The sequence below is a fragment of the Hylobates moloch genome, unplaced genomic scaffold, assembly GCF_009828535.3.
Source record: "Hylobates moloch isolate HMO894 unplaced genomic scaffold, HMol_V3 SCAFFOLD_10, whole genome shotgun sequence".
Lineage (NCBI taxonomy): Eukaryota > Metazoa > Chordata > Mammalia > Primates > Hylobatidae > Hylobates > Hylobates moloch.
Genome location: NW_026652285.1, coordinates 66,971,178 through 66,993,264, shown reverse-complemented (window position 1 = coordinate 66,993,264; position 22,087 = coordinate 66,971,178). Strand labels below are relative to the sequence as shown.

Here is a 22,087-nt window from a genome sequence, read left to right as displayed (position 1 = left end):
CTGCAAATGTGCTTACACAGTTACCAAATGTAATTCAACTGGAAAGTTTTAAACCTGCTTTTCTGCTTATTTCATGAGCATTTCCTAGTCAGTAAAAATTCTTCAAAAGCACATTGCTGCACCATAACATAATCATTCTCAAGTTGTTCCACACTTAGGCTGTGTCCAGCTTTTCACTCCATAAATAATGCTGCAGTGAGCCCCTTTGTACCTCATCTTTGCTAATCTGAAAATTCCCTTAGAAGGCATTCCTAGAAGTAAGGCTGGGCATGGTGGCTCACGCTTGTAATCCCAGCACTTTGGGAGGCCAAGGTGGGCAGATCACTTGAGGTCTGGAGTTCGAAAACAGCCTGGCCAACATGGAAACACCATCTCTACTAAAAATACAAAAATTACCTAGGTGTGGTTGGCAGGCATCTGTAATCCCAGCTACTCGGGAGGCCGAGGCAGGAAAATCACTTGAACCTGGGAGGCAGAGGAGGTTGCAGTGAACTGAGATTGCACCACTGCCCTCCAGCCTGAGCAACAGAGCAAGACTCTGTCTCAAAAAAAAAAAAAAAAAAAAGGTATGAAGGCATTCCTAGAAGTAGGATTTCTGGTGAAGTGGAATTCTGGAACCTCACTTCAGTCTTCACTGTTAAGTCAGGCCAAGGTGTTTCATCTTAGGTCTGATAAAGTGCTAAGTAACTAAAATAGAAGAAGACTTGGTAATGTTTACCTACAATGTGGTTTCACGGCATGCAACTAGAAGACAATAGAATATAATGATGTTCATTGTAATTATGACTTGGGGATATTTCAAGGTGATAATAATAATAGCTAACATGTATTGGGGGATTAACATGTGGTAAGCCCTGTTTTAGTGTTTTATGTGTAATAGCTCCTTTTATCTCATAACAACTCTTGGAGGCAGGTACAGACGAGGAAGCTGAGGCACAGAGTAGTTCAATTACTTATCCAAGGTAAGTGGCTGAGCCAGGATTCTAACCCAAGCATTCTGGCTGTAAACCCATGCTGTTAACCACAACGTGAGCCTGCTTGGAAACAATCAAGTGGGGAAGAATCCTCACTCCCACACACAGGTGCATGGTTCAGGGCTGCCTAACGTGGAGGGAGACAGAGCCTCCCTGCTGGCTGCGGAGTTTCTGCCTCCTCCAGCCCGGTTCCTGTTCCTGCTTTATGAGCTGTGCACCTGCTGGGTGTGGACCAGACAGAAGCCCAGCTGCAGAGCGCCCAATTCCGTATCTAGACGGGAAGAGGAATACGAATCAGGCTGTTCTCAGGAATCTGCTTATTGTGGAAGGGAAGGTGGAGGGAGGAAATGAGTGAGAAAACACTGCTTCAGGGGTCTGATAATTTGTTTTGCATTCATTTTCATTTTTGACAATTGTTAGAGCATTGGACTTGCCTAATTAGCAGAAATATTTCCTTACATTTTTCACAAATTCCACCTGTTGGTGCAGTGCCGAGTGTGAGCTATAAAATTGGAGTTATTAAAAAAGATGGTGACCATGAATTATGAAGGAGGTGACTAATCATTAAAATAGTCATCATTTTATTTATTTATTTAACTTTATTTTATTTATTTATGTATGTATTTATTTGTATTTTAAGATGGAGTTTCGCTCTTGTTGCCAAGACTGAAGTGCAATGGTGCGATCTCGGCTCACTGCAACCTCCGCCTCCCTGGTTCAAGCGATTCTCCTGCCTCAGCCTCCCGAGTAGCTGGGATTACAGGCTCCAGCCACCATGCTCAGCTAATATTTTGTATTTTTAGTAGAGATGGGATTTCACCATGTTGGTCAGGCTGGTCTTGAATGCCTGACCACAGGTGATCCACCTGCCTTAGCCTCCCAAAGTGCTGGGATTACATACAGGCGTGAACCACCATGCCAGGTCCATTGTTTTATTTTTAATTGACATATAATAATTGTACATATTTATGGGATACATAGTGATGTTTCATTATATATAATATATAGTGATCAGATCAGTATAATTAGGAAATCCATCATCTCAAACATTTATCATTTCTTTGTGTTGGGAACATTCAATATCCTCCTTCTAGCTTTTTGAAAATATGTCATATATTATTGTTAACTATATTCATCCTACAGTGGTTTAGAACACTGTAACATATTCCTGTGATGCAAGTGTAATTTTATTTTATTTTCTACAATTTTATTTTAGATTCAGTCGTAGTTGTGCAGGTTTGTTATATAAGTAAACTCCTGTCATGGGGGTTTGCTGTACAGATTGTTTTGTCTCCCAGGTACTAAACCTGGTATCCAATACTTATCTTTTCTGCCTCTCCCCCTCCTCCCTCCCTCCACCCTCAAGTAGGCCCCAGTGTCTGTTGTTTCCCTCTTTGTGTCCATGTGTTCTCATCATTTAGCTCCTACTTATAAGTGAGAACATGTAGCATTTGGTTTCCTGTTTCTGTGTTAGTTTACTTAAGATAATTAGGCCTTCAGCTTCACCCATGTTCCTGCAAAAACATGATCTCATTCTTCTTTATGGCTGCATAGTATTCCATTGTGTATATGTAGCACATTTCTTTATCCAGTCTACCACTGATGGGCATTTAGGTTGATTCCATATCTTTGCTATTGTGAATAGTGTTGCAGTGAATATACATGTGCATGTGTCTTTACAATAGAATGATTTCTATTCCTTTGGGTATATACCCAGTAATGGGATGACTGGGTCAAATGGGATGGCTGCTTTTAGCTGTTTGAGAGATCATTACGCTGCTTTCCTATATGGTTGAACTGATTTACACTCCCACCAACAACGCATAAACATTCCCTTTCCTCTGCAACCTCGCCAGTATCTGTTATATTTTGATTTTTTAATAATTGTCATTCTGACTGGTGTGAGATGGTATCTCATTTGGGTTTTCATTTGCATTTCTCTAACAATCAGTGATACTGAGCTTTTTTCATATGCTTTTTGGCTGCATGTATGTCTTCTTCTTTTTTGAGATGGAGTCTCTCTCTGTCGCCTGTGTTGGAGTGCAGTGGCGCAATCTCGGCTCACTGCAACCTCCACCTCCCGGGTTCAAGTGATTCTTCTGCCTCAGCCTCCCAAGTAGCTGGGACTACAGGCACACACCACCATGCCAGGCTAATTTTTGTATTTTTAGTAGAGATGGGGTTTCACCAAATTGGCCAGGCTGAATATGTCTTCTTTTGAAAAGTGTCTGTTCATGTCCTTTGCCCATTTTTTAATGGTTTTTTTTCTTACCTATTTAAGTTCCTTATAGGTGCTGGATATTAGATCTTTCTCAGATGTATAGTTTGCAGAAATTTTCTCCCATTCTATGGGTTGTCTGTTTACTCTATTGACAGTTTCTTTTGCTGTGCAGAAGCTCTTTAGTTTAATTAAATCTCATTTGGCAATTTTTGCTTTTGTTGCAATTGCTTTTTGTGTCTTTGTCATGAAATCTTTGCCCATGCCTACATCCAAAATGGTATTGCCTAGGTTGTCTTCCAGGGTTTTTATGGTTTTGGGTTTCACATTAAGTTTTTAATCCATCTTGAGTTAATTTTTGTGTATGGTGTAAGGAAGTGGTCCAGTTTCAACCTTCTGCATATGGCTAGCTAGTTATCCCAGCACCATTTATTGACTAGGAAGTCATTTCCTCATTGCTTGTTTTTGTCAGCTTTGTTGAAGGTCAAATGGTTGTAGGTGTATGGCCCTTTTTCTGGATTCTCTATTCTGTTCCATTGGTCTATTTGTCTGTTTTTGTACCGGTGCCATGCTGTTTTGGTTATTGTAGCCCTGTAGCATAGTTTGAAGTCAAGTAATGTGATTCCTCCAGCTTTGTTCTTTTTGCTTAGGAGTGCCTTGGCTATTCTGTCTCTTTATGGTTCCATATGAATTTTAAAATAGTTTTTTTCTAGTTCTGTGAAAAATGTCATTGGTAGTTTGATAAGAATAGCACTGAATCTGTAAATTGCTTTGAGTAGTATGCCCATTTTAACAATATTGATTCTTTATATCCATGAGCATGGAATGTTTTTCCATTTGTTTGTGTCATCTTTGATTTCTTTCAGCAATGTTTTGTAGCTCTCATTGTAGAGATCTTTTACCTCCCTGGCTAGCTCTATTCCTAGGGATTTTATTATTTTTGTGGCAATTGTGAAAGGGATTATGTTCTTGATTTGGCTTTTGGCCTGGCTGTTTTGGGTGTATAGGGATGCTAATAATTTTTTTGTATGTTCATTTTGTATCTTGAAACTCTGCTGAAGTTGTTTATCAGCTTAAGGAGCTTTTGGACCAATACTATGGGGTTTTCTAGCTATAGAATCGTGTCATCTGCAAAGAGGGATAGTTTGACTTCCTATCTTCCTATTTGGATGCCCTTTATTTATTTCTGTTGCCTGATTGTCCTGGCCAGAACTTCCAATACTATGAGAATAGGAGTGATGAGAGAGGGCATCCTTTTCATGTGCCAGTTTGCAAGGGGAGTGCTTCCAGCTCTTGCCCATTCAGTATAATGTTGGCTGTGGGTTTGTCATAGATGAATCTTATTATTTTGAGATATGTTCATTCCATATCTAGTTTGTTGAGAGTTTGTAACATGAAAGAGGTGTTGAATTTTATTGAAAGCCTTTTTCTGCATCTATTGAGACCATCAAGTGGTTTTTGTCTTTAGTTCATTTTACGTGATGAATCACATTTATTGATTTGCATATGTTGAACCAACCTTGCATCCCAGGGATAAAGCCTACTTGATTGTGGTGGATAAGCTTTATAATGTGCTGCTGCTGTGTATTTTGGTGAGAATTTTTGCATCAATATTCATCAAGGATATTGGCCTGAATTTTTTTTTTTATTGTGTGTCTGCTAGGTTTTGGTATCAGAATGATGCTGGCCTCATAGAATGAGTTGGGGAGGAGTCTTTCCTCTTTAATTTTTTTGGAACGGTTTCAGTGGAAATGTTATCAGTTCTTCTTTATATATCTGGTAGAATTCGGCTGTGAATCTCTCTGGTCATAGGCTTTTTTTGGTTGATAGGCTATTTTTACTGATTTAATTTTGTAGTTTGTTATTGGTCTGTTCAGGGATTCAGTTTCTTCCTGGTTGTGTTAGGAGACTGTATGTGTCCAGGAATTTATCCATTTCTTCTAGATTTTCTAGTGTGTGTACATAGAGGTGTTCACAGTAGTCTCTGATGGTTTGTATTTCTGTAGTGTCAGTGGTAGTATCCCCTTTGTTATTTCTAGTTGAATTTATTTGGATTGTCTCTATTTTTCTTTATTAATCTAGTGAGCAGTCTATCTTATTAGTTTTTTTTTTTCAAAAAACAAATTCCTAGATTCACTGATATTTTGAATTTTTTTTTTTTTCCTTTTTGAGATGGAGTCTCACTCTGTCACCTAGGCTGGAGTGCAGTGGCACAATATCTTGGCTCACTGCAACCTCTGCCTCCCGGGTTCAAGCAATTCTCCTGCCTCAGCCTCCCGAATAGCTTGGATTACAGGGGCACACCACCACGCCTGGCTAATTTTTGTATTTTTAGTAGAGATGGAGTTTCACCATGTTGGTCAGGCTGTTCTCGAACTCCTGACCTCAGGTGATCCACTTGCTTTGGCCTCCCAAAGTGCTGGGATTACAGGCGTGAGCCACTGTGCCCGGCCTGAATTTTTTTTTTTTTGAGATGGAGTCTTGCTCTATCGCTCAGGCTAGAGTGCAGTGGCACGATTTTGGCTCACTGCGATCTCTGTCTCCCGGGTTCAAGTGATTCTCCTGCCTCAGCCTCCAAGTAGCTGGGATTACAAGTGACTGCCACCATACCCAGCTAATTTTTGTATTTTTAGTGGAGACGGGGTTTCACCATGTTGGCCAGGCTGGTCTGGAACTCCTGACCTCAGGTGACCCATCTTCCTCGGCCTCCCAAAGTGCTGGGATTAAAAGCATGAGCCACAGTGCCCAGTCATGAATTGTGTGTGTGTGTGTGTGTGTGTGTGTGTGTGTGAATCTCCTTCAGTTCAACTCCGATTTTGATTATTTCTTGTCTTTTGCTAGCTTTGGGGCTGGTTTGCTCTTACTTCACTAGTTCTTTTGGTTGTGCTATTAGCTTGTTAATTTGAGATCTTTTTAACTTTTTGATGTGGGCATTTAGTGCTATAAATTTTCCTCTTAACACTGCCTTACCTGTGTCCCAGAAATTCTGGTTATTTTATCTTTGTTCTCATCAGTTTTAAAGAATCTCTTTATTTCTGCCTTAATTTCATTATTTATCCAAAAGTCATTCAGGAGCAAGTTGTTTAATTTTCATGTAATTGCATGGTTTGAGTGATTTTCTTAGTCTTGATTTCAATTTTTATTGAGCTGTGGTTGGAGAGTGGTTGGTATGAGTTCAGTTCTTTTGCATTTGCTGAGGATTTATGTCTGATTGTGTGTTCAGTTTTACTGTATGTGCTGTGTGTGATGAGAAGAATGTATATTTTGCTGGTTTTGGGTGGAGAGTTCTATAGATGTCTAACAGATCCATTTGGTCTAGTGTTGATTTGAGGTCTTGAGTATCTTCGTTAATTTTCTGCTTCAGTGATTACTGTCAGTGAGGTGTTGAAGTCTCCCACTATTATTGTGGGGGGGGTCTAAGTCTCTTTGAAGGTCTCTAATGACTTGCTTTATGAATCTGGGTGCCCCTGTGTTAGATGCATATTATTTAGTATAGTTAGGTCTTCTTGTTGAATTGAGCCCTTTACCATTATGTAATGTCCTTCTTTGTCTTTTTTGAACTTTATTGGTTTAAAGTCTATTTTGTCTGAAATTAGGATTGCAGCCCCTGCTTTTTTCTGTTTTCTATATGTTTGGCTTCCATTCCTTTATTTTGAGCCTACAGGTGGCACTGCATGTGGGATGGGTGACTTCCTTTTTCTTTCTGTTTGTTTAGCGGCTCTTTTAAGATTGCTGCAGGATATTGTCTCATACTTTAAGCAGTCCTACATTTGGTAAGTCCAGTCACACAATAAGGTTTGAGGAGCTCATAATGAATGAAATGCACAATTATATAATCTTTTCAATTCCTACACTAGTGGGTGTAGGATAGGGGTTCAAGAAGGCAGAGGTCACACCAACTGGACTTGTGACCACGAGCAGGTGCTGGCTAATCCTGAAAGCCACTGGATCTTGTCTCTTCGCTTTCTGTCTTCTAGGATGGCAGTGCTCCCTATGGGGCCAGGTATGTGGGCTCCATGGTGGCTGACGTGCACCGCACCCTGGTCTATGGAGGAATCTTCCTGTACCCAGCCAACCAGAAGAGCCCTAAGGGCAAGGTAATTCTCCCTTGTCCACTGGCTGTGCATCCGGTCAGGGAGGCAGGGGAGCTCGCTCCCCTCATGCCTGCTGTTTGGCTACTGCACTGCTTCATGGCATGTCTGTGTGGGGATGGGCAGGGGAGGAAAAATGAGCTCTGTTTTCCTTGAGTGAGTCTCCAGGCTGTGGGAGGTTTGAAGAAGAAGGCGGACAGGCTGACGTTATGTGACTGGTGATTCTCACTGGTCTTACTCCCTCCGGCCTCACACCCACCGTTCACCATGAGCCAGCTGTGTGTCTCACTTTCCACAGGCTGCACCTGACTTTTAGCTTCAGCACCAGCTGATTTGGGATCATGGACCCTATAGGGAGCCTAATAAAACTTATCAACACACTTCCCAGAACAAATGCATGTAAACGTACACATTACATACACATTACACATTGAGGGAGTTCACTGATGCCCTGAAGTCTGCCCAAGTATCCCCTAGAGAATTTCTAAACCCCAGAATAAGAACTTCTACTCAGAACTCAGCCAATATATCTGGAAAGGTAGTTCCTGGAAGGTCTAATTGCAACTTAATGATGCAAAACTCAAAATACTTGTGTTATCAAGTGAGAACCTTATGATCCAGCTATCTTGCATAGAACCTCCCATAAAAATGCATCTGAATTTTAGCCGATCACAGAAATCGTAGGTAAGTAGTAAAATCAAATAAAGGCCTCTGCTTTCTTTGACACACCAACAACCAGCGACACATTTTTCTGTCTCTCAGAGTCACCTTGAGATTTGAATTATTCGAATGCTAAGAATCAAAGCCACGCTGAGAGATCTAACACAGCACATGAAGCCAGAGAGATTTTAATAGGTTGGTGTATCCGGTGTTTCTCTTCATGTGAGTGCTTAGCCCAGGTGTATTCACCCACTGAACTAAGAACACCGGTAAGCCTGCAGAAGAGGTGCTGAAGGAAAGCTAAGTGCCATGGAGGACTAAGTGAGGCAAGTAGAAGACATGGACATTCTTTTTTTTTTTTTTTGAGATGGAGTCTCCCTCTGTCACCCAAGCTGGAGTGCAGTGGTGCCATCTCGGCTCACTGCAAGCTCCGCCTCCCAGGTTCACAGCATTCTCCTGCCTCAGCCTCAGAGTAGCTGGGACTACAGGCGCCCGCCATCACGCCCGGCTAATTTTTTGTATTTTTAGTAGAGACGGGATTTCACCGTGTTAGACAGGATGGTCTCGATCTCCTGACCTTGTGAGCTGCCCGCCTCAGCCTTCCAAAGTGTTGGGATTACAGGCGTGAGTCACTGCACCCGGCCAAGGCATGGAAATTCTTAGAACCACTCTGGTCACTTACTCAGTTACGTTGGGGAGAACATAAAGATCAGTTATTACTGATTATTCAAATGATCGTAAATGAGTCAGAAAATACCCACATGGGATCACATACTCATATCCTGTAAGCACATGTCACTCCATAGATAGATCTGCATTTGCTGCGCATAACCACCATCCATACTGAAAGTTCTGTTGGATCCTAATCTCTGCGTTTCTGCTGTCATGGTCCCTGTGCCGACGTCTCTGTGTGTGTGTCTGTGTATGCATGTGCACACTCCTATCCTGTGCGTGCCTGCATCTGTATAGCTGTGTAGATTTAATTGCAGAGAAAGTGCAGGTCATGGCCGGGTGCAGTGGCTCATGCCTGTAATCCTAGCCCTTTGGGAGGCTGAGGCGGGTGGATCACGAGGTCAGGAAATTGACACCATCTTGGCTAACAATGTGAAATCCCGTCTCTACTAAAAATAAAAAAAAAAAATTAGCCGGGCACGTTGGCACGCCCCTGTAGTCCCAGCTACTCAGGAGGCTGAGGCAGGAGAATGGCGTGAACCCGGGAGGCAAACGTTGCAGTGAGCCGAGATCGCGCCACTGCACTCTAGCCTGGGCGACAGAGCGAGACTCCGTCTCAAAAAAAAAAAAAAAGTACAGGTCACATGTCACATGGCCTGCAGGCCAAGGTGCCATGAAGTCCTGGGCATTTTGGTATTAAATTTCCTACAACGGGGGCATCTGAGGTCAGAGCAAAAGTAGCTTGGCTCCAAGACAAGCACATTATGTACTAATGCTGAGCATTTTTTGGTTAAAGTAGTTGAATCAACAGGGTAATTGATTACAATCTGAGACTTTATTGTCTGATACCCCAAATCCCCCACATAAAAGGGGAGAAAAATGCTGAGCGCTATAAGCTGTCAAGGTGAGGGTCTCCTTGGCTAGACTGTCCTGGACAGCGCGGCCTCCAGTGTCCCTCCTGTGAGTAATGAGGGACAGAACTATCTGCCCCCAGACAGCCCGCATGCACCACAACTTTTTTACAACCTCTGGGCACCCACTACTTTAAGAGCCAGAGGTCTAGGGTGAGGGCACCTTACACTGTCTGACCAAAATGGCACTAAATACCTCCATGGAGTCTTCACTTACTTTTTCTTGAATGCCTGGATCTCCAGCCTAGACCAAAGGTATCGTGTTCCTCTCCCTAATATATATAATATATACAATAGAAAAAATATATAATAACATTATATATAAATATATAATAACATATGATATGTAAATATATAATATGATATAATATATCAATATATAATAGAAAAATAGAAAAAATTTACCATAATGTATGACTGTATCTCAAAATAGTTTAAACATATCACCAAAATGGACTGGAAGAAAAGAATGGTAAGGAAAGGCTGCACACAGCTGGGTCAACCATTTTGTAAGGTGATAATGGAGAATGAACTTTTGGGAAGTTACACAGGTTGCACTGATGGGGAGAAAGGAGAAGATGATACTGAGTCATGCACAGCAGCAGGGCCTCTGGCCAGAACAACACCCTGAATCTAAGGTGATGGGGGTGTGTGTCGTGAGTCAGGCTGGGGGTGTCATGACATCATCACAGAAATAGACCTAAAAAGTCCATTCAATCCAACCCCATTCATTTCAATGCACTGCGTACTCACAGGACACAGGCAGTCTCCTGCCAGTTCTCACGTGCCTGCAGGAGGGTTAGAGAAGGTCTTCCTTCCTCTGAACAGGCTCAGCCCTGGGTCTTGTGCAGAGACTGGCAAGCAGGGCACAGGCTGATTTCAACCCAATTTCTGCCCTCGGCTGGGACCCCTCGTGCAGGAAACACAGTGGCCTTGCTTGGACACTTTCTTCGTTTTTGAGACAGGCTCTTGCTCTGTCACCTAGACTAGAGGGCAGTAGCGTGATCACAGCTCACTGCAGCCTTGAACTCCGGGGCTCAGTTGATCCTCCCACTTCAGCTTCCTGAATAGCTGGGATCACAGGTGTGCGCTACCACACCTGGTTAATTTTTAATTTTTTTGTAGAGATGGGGTCTCACTATCTCAAATGGGGTCTCAAATTCCTGGACTCAAGCAATCCTTTTGCCTCGGCCTCCCAAAATCCTGAGATTACAGGCCAGAGCCAACACTTTCTCTGTGTCGGCACTACTGAGAATACAGATAGTACAGTGACCAACTGGGATGGACAGCAGCCTAGGGAGGAAGCCATGCATTAAAGAGGCCTCAGTGTGATGAGTGTTATGAGAGGGGAAGTACAGGACGCTATGGGAGTGCAAACGATGGGATTTCACTTAGTCTAAGGGTCAAAAGACAAGACCATTGAAACACCAGCAAACTAGTTAGAAAAGTCAAAGCTTAAGATGTGGAGTTCTTCCACACAATCCCAGCCACTATGGCTGTCCCCAGAGAGATAAGCCGGCATGGTCAAGGTGACCTTACTGTCCCATCCAAGGTTGACTCTTTACCAGCCTGGAGGTCTAACATATAAAGGCTTCCACCCAGGCCTGCAGCATCAGTTTGCTACTTGTTGAACCAAGAAATAGATGCCTAGATCTCATATCTCCAAGTCAAGAGGCAGGTCTCTCATAAGCACAAGGATCACAAGATGGGTAGATACATGACTCAGTCACCTGGCTAGAGGGGCCCCCAAGGCTTCTGGATGAGTGCCATCTGATGCATCTGGCCTGCTGTAGGCTCTAAAGCTTGGGCCCACTCTTGTGAGGTGCATGGTGCACTCATGCTAGCCAGATGGAAGCGCCGCAGTACAAACTCCCTCCCCCAGCTTTAGGGGCATGGCTCGGGACATTTGGCCACTTGCAGAGTTTACTCACCTGCCTCTGTTCCTCCACAGCTCCGGCTCCTGTATGAATGCAATCCCGTGGCCTACATCATTGAGCAGGCAGGAGGCTTGGCAACCACGGGGACCCAGCCTGTACTGGACGTGAAGCCCGAGGCAATTCACCAGCGAGTCCCCCTCATTTTGGGGTCACCAGAGGATGTGCAGGAATATCTCACCTGTGTGCAGAAAAATCAGGCAGGTAGCTAGCGAGTTTGACCCCACATGCCCTCTTCTGTTTGTCTTGCACCTTGTCTAAGGATCCTAAATGAATGATAAACAGAGATAGTAGCGATGAGTATATAAAAGGTAAATCCACCTAATCACATACAGAAGAGCAACAACAAACTGCTTACGACAGGTTTGGAAGCCACAGGCGATTCTGTGGTCAATGTGAAGGACTAGAAATAAAAACCCACATGTGGAAAGAGCGACTTTGGCTTGTCTTCTGTCAGAAACAGTGGCAAATATGGTTACAATTCTGTCAACCTACATAATTGGCGGCTGCATGCTTGCGGGCAAAGAGTACATAGATTAGTTAAGAATTTGTCAGCTGGGCGCGGTGGCTCACGCCTGTAATCCCAGCACTTTGGGAGGCCAAGGTTAGCAGATCACGAGGTCAGGAGATGGAGACCATCCTGGCTAACACGGTGAAACCCCCTCTCTACTAAAAATACAAAAAATTAGCCGGGCATGGTGGTGGGCGCCTGTAGTCCCAGCTACTCGGGAGGCTGAGGTAGGAGAATGGCGTGAACCTGGGAGGCAGAGCTTGCAGTGAGCCGAGATCGTGCCACTGCACTCCAGCTTGGGTGACAGAGTGAGAGTCCATCTAAAAAATAAAAATTGTCTTGGTTGGCTTGAAATTTGAACCTAGTGTCTTATCCTGTAGTGATTACCTCCCTCAAACACATATAAATTTCCAACTGAATATCTTAGAAGAGTATTTGTGTCTTATTTTGGATAAACTTGAGTTAGAAATCTCATGGCAATTAAATTCTGAAATTTCTGATTGAGCCTATCTTAAGAGTCTATAACTTGGATGACCAATCAGTTTGAATGGAAAATGGGGTCACTTATTGTTAAAGCCAGAAACTAAACAGAGTCAATATTTAGAAATTAACTACTTTTGGCCGGGCGCGGTGGCTCACGCTTGTAATCCCAGCACTTTGGGAGGCCGAGGCGGGTGGATCACGAGGTCAGGAGATCGAGACCACGGTGAAACCCCGTCTCTACTAAAAATACAAAAAAATTAGCCGGGCGTGGTGGCGGGCGCCTGTAGTCCCAGCTACTCGGAGAGGCTGAGGCAGGAGAATGGCGTGAACCCGGGAGGTGGAGCTTGCAGTGAGCCGAGATCGCGCCACCGCACTCCAGCCTGGGTGACAGAGCCAGACTCCGTCTCAAAAAAAAAAAAACAAAGAAATTAACTACTTTTCTAAACCTCTTAACCTTGCATTTTCAGTTTTTGGGGAAATGTTTTAATCTATTCTAGGGACTAACTGGTGTATGCTGGTTAAATGACTCGTCACTTGTCCAAATTATGTTAAGACTGGGGAGGGGGTGGCTTATGCGTCTGAAATCTCGTTTTGTTTTACGAAGAATTGCTCTGAATATCTATGGACCTGGAGGCTAAGAAAGACATTCATGAAAGATTGACCAATCAAATCAAATCCAGAAGTATTTAAAGCAAAGGTGCATCAGGAGAAAGTCAGGCTTAACCTAGAAATTCAAGAATGATTCAACACGGAAAAATCTATTACAGTAATTCATTAGGTTAGGGGGAGGCAGTGTCGGGGGTGGCACCAGGCAAGGCCCTGGAGGAAGCAAGGCTCTCTTTTCCCACTTTAGCTTGGGCAGGGTGGGGCGTACAACCCACAGACACATTTCAACTTGGGTGTTATTCTGTACGCAACATCGTTCCTCAGTCTAGCATGGCTTGGCAGCTTTAGCAGATGCAGCAAAATCTTATTACACAACCAAAAAATTTTCACCTTCTCAAAAAGGAACAAAGATTTTCTTTGTTCTGGGAAGAATTCTGATTCTAATCAATGGGCTCTTAATGCTTTCTTAGATACTTCATCTAAAACTTATATATCATAGATCCAAACTGAAATCCTCACTTTGAAATATCTTTTGAATACCTTGATTTAGTGAGTTTGCCCCATGTAGTCTCAAGATTACACACCTAGAAGGAGAAGGCCTTGCTGGAAGCAGAGCTGAGAGGCAGCGCCTTCAATCCTGACCTCATTCGTCTGATGCACGTGGTGGATGCTCATGGAAAGATCGATTTGCCCTTCGTATGTGTTCTTAAAGCTGAGACTGTGGGTCCCTGTATATCAAAGCCAAGAACAGGGAACTAGGGGAGAGGCTGGGACTCATGTTTCATTCTCAGAGGCTACTTATCAACTGTTTGAAGGCATTGGTGGAATGATGCCTTGGTAACCCTTCCACCGGCAGGGTCCACAAAGACCATTAGCTGGGCTCTGCCTGAGTGATCTGAGAACGCCTTCCTCTTGGTTTCTCATGCCCTGCTGACTGACTGCCTTTCCAATTTAAATGGTGGCTTCTGTCTCAGGAGAAATCCAATTGTTCTTTCCATTTTCAAGGATTCCTGAGGACTTCACTCTGCAGATCTGGCTCCACTGGGAACCTGGGAGCATTCAGGGAGGAGGGCTGTGGGCAGATGGGCTCCAGCAACTGGGAGGCGGATCCATTAACACATCAAAAGAAGAAAAGCCATAAGGCCATGTTAATAGGCACGTTTTAAAAAGAAGACAAGCTGGCTGGGCGCAGTGGCTCAAGCCTGTAATCCCAGCACTTTGGGAGGCTGAGGCAGGTGGATCACGAGGTCAAGAGATGGAGACCATCCTGGCCAACATGTTGAAACCCCATCTCTACTAAAAATACAAAAATTAGCTGGGCGAGGTGGCGTGCATCTGTGGTCCTAGCTATTTGGGAGGCTGAGGCAGGAGAATCGCTAGAACTCAGGAGGCGGAGGTTGCAGTGAGCTGAGATCATGCCACTGCACTCCAGCCTGGCAACAGAGCGAGACTCCGCCTCAAAAAAATAAATAAATAAAATAAAATAAAAAAGACAAGCTGTTTCAAATCAGTGGGAAAGAATGACTGGTGTGAAGGTAATTAGCTAGTCATTTGGGAAAATAAATAAAGCTTGACCCTAAAGTAGATTCCAGATGGATTATAGAAGTAGGCATTAAAAGTATAAAGCTGTTAAAAAAGATACAGGGGAGCATATTTTGACCTTAAATGGGACCAAAATACACAGAACAAATGATATACAAGAAAGAATGATGTAACTACATCAAAGTAAAAACAACACACCACAAAGTTAAAAGACAATTGATAGGTGAGAAGAAAATATTTGCAACATACAACAAAAAATGAGCAGCAAGAATCACACACGTTAAGAGGAAAAAGATAGGCCGGGCGTGGTGGCTCATGCCTGTAATTCCAGCACTTTGGGAGGCCGAGGTGGGTGGATCACGAGGTCAAAAGAGTGAGATCATCCTGGCCAACATGCTGAAACCCCGTCTCTACTAAAAATACAAAAATTAGCTGGGCGTGGTGGCATGTGCCTCTAGTCCCAGCTACTTGGGAGGCTGAGGCAGGAGAATTGCTTCAACCCCGGAGGCAGAGGTTGCAGTGAGTGGAGATCGGGCCACTGCACTCCAGCCTGGCCACAGAGCGAGACTCCGTCTCAAAACAAACAAACAAAGAGGAAAAAGATAAACTATCCATAGAGAAATTAACTAAAGCTATGAAACTGCAAAAGTTTATTTAGTAAATGGTCCTGGCACAACTGGCTATTTTCCTGGAAGTAGAGAATGTGGACTCCTAGTCCCTACATAACCCCCAAATAAGTGGATAAAATGTATTAAACATAAAACAAAAACCAATATGTATCTCGAATGAGAATTTAGAAGAATGTATTTTTAAATTAACTTGGGACAAAGAAAGGCTTTTTTTTTTTTTTTTTTTTTTGATGGAGTCTCACTCTGTCGCCCAGGCTGGAGTGCAGTGGCACGATCTCCACTCAATGCAAGCTCTGCCTCCCGGTTTCACGCCATTCTCCTGCCTCAGCCTCCCCGAGTAGCTGGGACTACAGGCGCCCGCCACCACGCCCGGCTAATTTTTGTATTTTTAGTAGAGACGGGGTTTCACCATGTTAGTCAGGATGGTCTTGATCTCCTGACCTCGTGATCCGCCCGCCTGGGCCTCCCAAAGTGCTGGGATTACAGGCATAAGCCACTGCGCCCCGCCAAAGAAATGCTTTTAAACCAAGATAGAAATCTCTAGGATTTTTTCCAACGTACTTCTTTGACAACCTAAAATATCTGTAAATTTTTTTCTGACAAATAAATTCAAAAAACAAAGCTGAAGGGTGAAATAGACTGGGGAAAGAAACCTTCTCAATGCCTTTGACAGATAAAATGTTAATATCCATAATATCCACAAAGCTTTCCAAAACTGGTTAAAAAAAAAAAGGGTCCCCCACCCCCTCCCCCCGCATCCGCAGCCATCCGGGCCGGGACCGGCCACCCTGAGCCGCCGTCCCGGCCCCTTGGACCCGCGGCCTGAGCTCGGGCCGGCCCGCTAGGACCCCGATCCCCGGCCCACGAGTGCCTCGCCCGGCCCTGCCGGGCTGCTGGGTGAGGGTGGGGAGGGCAGGGCCGGACTATGCAGGCCCCGCGGGCTGGGAGGGCGCCGGTTCGTCGCCACGAAATGCCACCCCAGCCTGACCCGAGGAGGCCCGGCGGCCCACAGGCTCAGGCACCAGGGCTCCCGGCCCGCCGCCCCCTCCCCCGGCCGCCGGGAAGTGACACGTTGTTCTTTGGCACTGGCCAGAGCTGCGCAGGGAGGGCGCAGGGGCGGGAGGCGGTGACGGCCGGCAGGGAGGAGACCCCGGCCACGCCCGTCCTCCGGGCCGACCCTCACTTGCCTGAAACCCGCTCTTCGATGGCCGCTGCCCGCCTTTCCTTTTAGGGCCTGACTCCCGCCCTTCCTGGCCCAGGAATTCTATCCTATACAATTCTACTACTGAATTGTAATTTTTCCTTATGTATTCTAGATACAAATCCCTTGTGTTCATCAGGGTTGCAGGATACAAGATCATTATACAAAAATCAATGGTATTTGACACACTTTAACTGAATACTACATACTTACAATGAACAATCAGAAAATGAAGAAGGCAACTTCATTTGTCATAACATCAACAAGAATAAAATACTTAGTAATAAATTTAAGAAGTGGAAAACTTGTACTCTGAAAACTATAAAACATTGTTGAAAGAAATGAAAGATCTAAATAAATGTAAAAGTATCCCATGATCACGGACCGAAGGCTTAACATTGTTAAGATGGTGGTCCTCCCTAAACTCATCTACAGATTTAACTTCACCCCTGTCAGAATCCCAGATGAGTTCTTTGTAAAATCGACAAGCTGACTCTCAAATTCATATGGAATTGCAAGAGACTAAGAATAGCCGAAATAATCTTTTGAAAATGAGGAACAAAGTAGGAGAACTCATACTTACTGACTTTAAAACTTACTGCAAGACAATGGTAATAAGGACAATATAATACTGGCAGAAGGATAGATGTATAGACCAGTGGGATAGAATTGAGAGTCAGATATGAACCCATACATATATAACCAACTGATTTTTGACAAGGATGCCAAGATTATTCAGTAGGGAAAGAAGTTTGAAAACTGGCACAGGGACAACTAGATATGTAAACATATGCAAAACCTGGAGTAGGACTTTTACCTAACACCATATACAAAAACTATGGATACAAAAAAATGGATCAAAGGGATCCATTTTGAGCCAATCCACATAAATGTAAGGACTAAAACTATAAAATCCTGAGATGCAAACATAGGAATAAATTGTCATGACCTTGGATTTGGCAAAGTTTTCTTAAATACGAGAGCAGCAACAAGAATAAAAATTGATGAATTGGACTTCATCAAAATTAAACATTTTTGCACTTCAAAGGACACCATCAAGAAAGTGAAAAGACAACCCACAAGATGGAAGAAAATACTTGCAAATCATGTATAGCACTTTTTGATGGTAAACTTGAGGAAGACATTTATTTTTTTATTTTTTATTTTTATTATACATTTAGTTCTAGGGTACATGTGCACAATGTGCAGGTTTGTTACATATGTATACATGTGCCATGTTGGTGTGCTGCACCCATTAACTCGGCATTTACATTAGGAATATTTCCTAATGCTGTCCCTCCCCCCTCCCCCCACCCCACGACAGGCCCCAGTGTGTGATGTTCCCCTTCCTGTGTCCAAGTGTTCTCATTGTTCAATTCCCACCTATGAGTGAGAACATGCGGTGTTTGGTTTTCTGTCCTTGCGATAGTTTGCTGAGAATGATGGTTTCCAGCTTCATCCATGTCCCTACAAAGGACATGAACTCATCCTTTTTTATGGCTGCATAGTATTCCATGGTGTTTATGTGCCACATTTTCTTAATCCAGTCTGTCATTGATGGACATTTGGGTTGGTTCCAAGTCTTTGCTATTGTGAATAGTGCCGCAATAAACATACATGTGCATGTGTCTTTATAGCAGCATGATTTATAATCCTTTGGGTATATACCCAGTAATGGGATGGCTGGGTCAAATGGTATTTCTAGTTCTAGATCCTTGAGGAATCGCCACACTGGAGGAAGACATTTATTTTTTATCTCTTACCTACACAGCAGTAACATCCTAAAATCTCTCTCCCTGCCTCTTTTTGCCATTCTTTAAATCTTTTCTCACTTACTTTTCAGATTTAATATTTAATACATGGCAACACTGCCTGTAGTCCCAGCTATGGGGGAGGCTGAGGCAAGAGGATGGCTTGAGCCCAGGAGATGGAGGTTAGATTAGAAAGCAGGGATAATGAGATCAATCAAAGGGGTCCTCAGGACACTAGTCACAGTGTTTGTACTAATACCAGAACTGGTTTATTTTCAGGCATTTCTAGTGTGATCAGATGGCAAAGAACAAGCATATATATATGTGTGTGTATATATACATAGTCAGTTGCCAGGACTGCTGGGCAAGCCTGAGAAAGAGAGTACCTGGGGAATGCAGCCTCCTGCTCCCCTGTGCCCTCTTTGAGCCTGATGATCACTTGATGTGGTACTATATAATCACATCCAGTTTACCCTCTGAAATTCCTTGATTGTTCTTTTCTATATCCTTGACGCTGTCCTTTTACAGACCAAATGATCTTATCTGGAATACTACAACAGTTTTCTTTTCTCAGTGCTTTTAGAATAACCTGTCAAAAACTCATCTGACTGTAGTACTACCTGCTTACAACCTTTTAATTACTCCCCATTCCCTGCCGGGCTGTGTAGCTCACTTGAGCTCTGCTAGGTGGTGAGGGAATCTGGGTCCTTTTTCTGGTATTTGAATTCAGTGCTACACAGGTTACTGGCTGGGTTGACAATCTCAAATTGTAAATCATGAGTATTCTATGTAGATAGTTTGTCACGATTTACAATAAAACATTGACATTTGTGTCAAAGATCATGGTGTTGTGAGGTTGGGTACTGTCTGTGAGAATTAATTGAGGAAATTTAAATTATGTGGTTTTATTCACATATAATGTATAACAACTAGTTAAGGGATAGATGTCTTCTTATCTGACTTTAAAGTAGCTAAGAGTGGATCATTGTGATTGTTAAAGTTCTGGGAACCATGGCTATTTTCTGAAAATACCTCAGTGATGACAAATAAATGACTACCAGCCTATCGTAACATTAGGACTCCAGTTCATCCCTTTGCTTCATAAATGTGTCTTTTCCTTTTGTATATATTTGCTTTAGTATAGAAAATAGGTTTTCTTGATTAGAAATCTAAGGAGAATAAATTGAAAACTGGAGATTTTTCTATTGCTTTGAATTACTAAAATTTAGTGTAATTTGGCAGTATATCCCTGTGCCATTATTGTCTCTCCGGTAAGTAGATGGTAGGCTTTTGGGTGATTAAATTTTTTTTCCTATTTTGCTTATTTAATGGGCATGTGTTTGTATTAAAAAGGGGAAATAAACAGGAATGTAGAAGATGTTAACTAATCGTGAAAGTTATTGGGAAGGGTTACCTAATTCAAAAGTTGGCCAGGCATGGCAACACTGCGTGTAGTCCCAGCTATGGGGGAGGCTGAGGCAAGAGGATGGCTTGAGCCCAGGGGATGGAGGTTACAGTGAGCTATGATTGTGCCACTGCACTTCAGTCTGAGGGACAGAGCCGGATCCTGTCTCAGAAAAACCTAGACAATGACAAACAGAGAGAGGAGCCTGGAGGGATTGAGCTATATTAGTGTCCGGGGGCTGCTGTAATGATGGCTTACAACATCAGGAATTTATTCCCTCACAGTTCTGGAGGCCACCAGTCCAAAATCAAGGTGTGGGCAGAAATGCGCTCCCTCTGCAGACTCTTGGGGAGGATCCTTGCTTCTTCCAGCTCTGCGACTGTGGTGCCTGCAGCCACTGGAACCAGCTCTGCATGGCTCAGACCTGGTAATGAGGACACAGCTTCTCAGGTGGGCAGCCACATCCCCAGGGGCAGCCTGTGGGCCTGTGGCAGGGTGGGGCCAGGCAGGGCAGGGGCTCCCCATGGTTGCGCCTGAGCTGCTGGGGCTTGTGGAGAAAGACGGGTGGACACACACATACTGCAGCTCCCTGGATCTGAGACTTGGTTTCCCTACCTGTGAAATGGGCACCCATGGCAGCTCAGAAGTGTCTGGGAGCATCCCCTGTGGCGGAAGGTGGAGGGGGGCTGCTGGGGCACAGTCACGGGAGACCCCAGTCCCTCTCCCCATGTGCTTCCCTCAGTGCTCCCTGATGCCAGCAGAGCTGTCCCCGAAAAGAGAGGGGCGTTCCTGTGAGTTCCTTGTGTGGGGGATGGGTCACAGAGACTCCCCAAGTGCAGGGCAGGGTGGAGGGAGGCTGAGGGGTGGTTGAAAGGCCAGGAGACGAGCTCTCTCGAGTTCCTCGGGTCTGGGTGGCCTGGGGAGCATCCGTTTGGGCAGGCAGCTGGCGGAGCTGGTGGCTGAGCCACTATGGCTCAGGGTCCCCATGCCAGGCAGGAGTAGGGTGGGCAGGGAGAGCGGAGGGTGAGTGTACGGGGCAGGACAGCGTGTCTCCTGGACAGAAACAGCCCTGGTCACTCATGGCTGCAGCATAGCCATGGCGACAAGAAAGTGCTGCTGTAGGCCGGGCGCGGTGGCTCACGCTTGTAATCCCAGCACTTTGGGAGGCCGAGGCGGGCGGATCACGAGGTCAGGAGATCGAGACCATGGTGAAACCCCGTCTCTACTAAAAATACGAAAAAATTAGCCGGGCGTGGTGGTGGGCGCCTGTAGTCCCAGCTACTCGGAGAGGCTGAGGCAGGAGAATGGCGTGAACCCGGGAGGCGGAGCTTGCAGTGAGCCGAGATTGCGCCACTGCACTCCAGCCTGGGCGACAGAGCGAGACTCCATCTCAAAAAAAAAAAAAAAAAAAAAGTGCTGCTGTACATTGTGCCCCTGGGGCTGGCTCCCAATGGACACCCAATAGCATCTCCCCCACTGTACTGTGGGATGCTGGCAGGGGTGCTGGGCACTGGGGGAAGAGCCTTGACAAGCCCTTCCCTCCCTGGGCGTCAGAACTTGGGCTCCCGGATGCCTGGGTTCATGTGGCCAATTTTTCCTGTGGAAGACGTTTGGGGTGTTCCCAGAAAATGGGGAGGGCCCTAGGGGGTCAGGATTGTATTATTAAACCCAGAACGTCTGGGATTCCATTTTTAGCACAAGTCAGGCAGCCCATGCATCCCAGCCCAGCGGCCAGCCTGTGTCGAGGGGAGTGGGGGCCTGAAGGAGTGAGGCTCCTGTTACCTCAGCCTCCACTGCAGCCAGCCAGGGTGGCCAGTGTGGGCTGGACAGTGGGCACTGCACCAGGGGCACTGGCGCTGACCTTGAGCCATGCATCTGATGCCTGTGAGAGTGATCTCTAGGAACCACCGTACAAGGGGGCAGATGAGGGAACCCTGACATGGGACAGCCGAGGGTGACCCCAACACGGAGGGGGGCAGCTGTGTCCAGGCTCCATTGGATTCCGCAGAAGACAGAACACAGCTCTGACTCTAGGGTGTGGGGTCACTGAGGGTTAGGACAGGCTGGGGTTGGGAGAAGGCCATGCTGCAGCTGGGGCACATCCCACCTGCACCCCTCAGATGGCAGGGCCCGGCCCTCTCCATCCCCACCCTGAGCCGGTCAATAACAGCCATGGGCCAGCAGCCCCCAGCAACCCCTCCCTCCCTGAACTGCTGGGGACAGGAGGTATCAGTGTCTTCCAGGCGTGAGCTGCTGGAGCCTTCTTTATCCTTGTGCTAGAAGCCCAGGGTGGCTGGGCTGTGGGCCCAGTGTGGGGAGAGGGGCCTGAGAACAGCCCAGGGTGGGTGTCCACTTTCCTCCCCACTGTGGAGGACTGAATCACCCCTGGCCACTCTCCCAATCCCCAGGAGCCCAGATGCTTCCTGGAGGAAGCCACACCTGATCTCAAAGCCAGAGTTCCTCCATGGGTAGGAACTCAAGGCCAGGCCAACAGGGACT

At 45.1% G+C, this 22,087-nt stretch overlaps 1 protein-coding gene across 1 annotated transcript in view; it reads left to right on the top strand.

Annotated features, from left to right (window-relative positions):
* The window catches only part of FBP2 (fructose-bisphosphatase 2), a 39,573-nt gene extending 27,683 nt beyond the window's left edge, over positions 1 to 11,890 (top strand). Inside the window, exons 6-7 of the mRNA XM_032164579.1 lie at positions 7,170 to 7,289; positions 11,478 to 11,890. Coding sequence (XP_032020470.1) covers positions 7,170 to 7,289; positions 11,478 to 11,672 — 315 coding nt within the window. The 3' untranslated portion in view covers positions 11,673 to 11,890. The remainder of the gene's footprint in view (positions 1 to 7,169; positions 7,290 to 11,477) is intronic.
* The last annotated feature ends 10,197 nt before the right edge of the window (positions 11,891 to 22,087 follow it).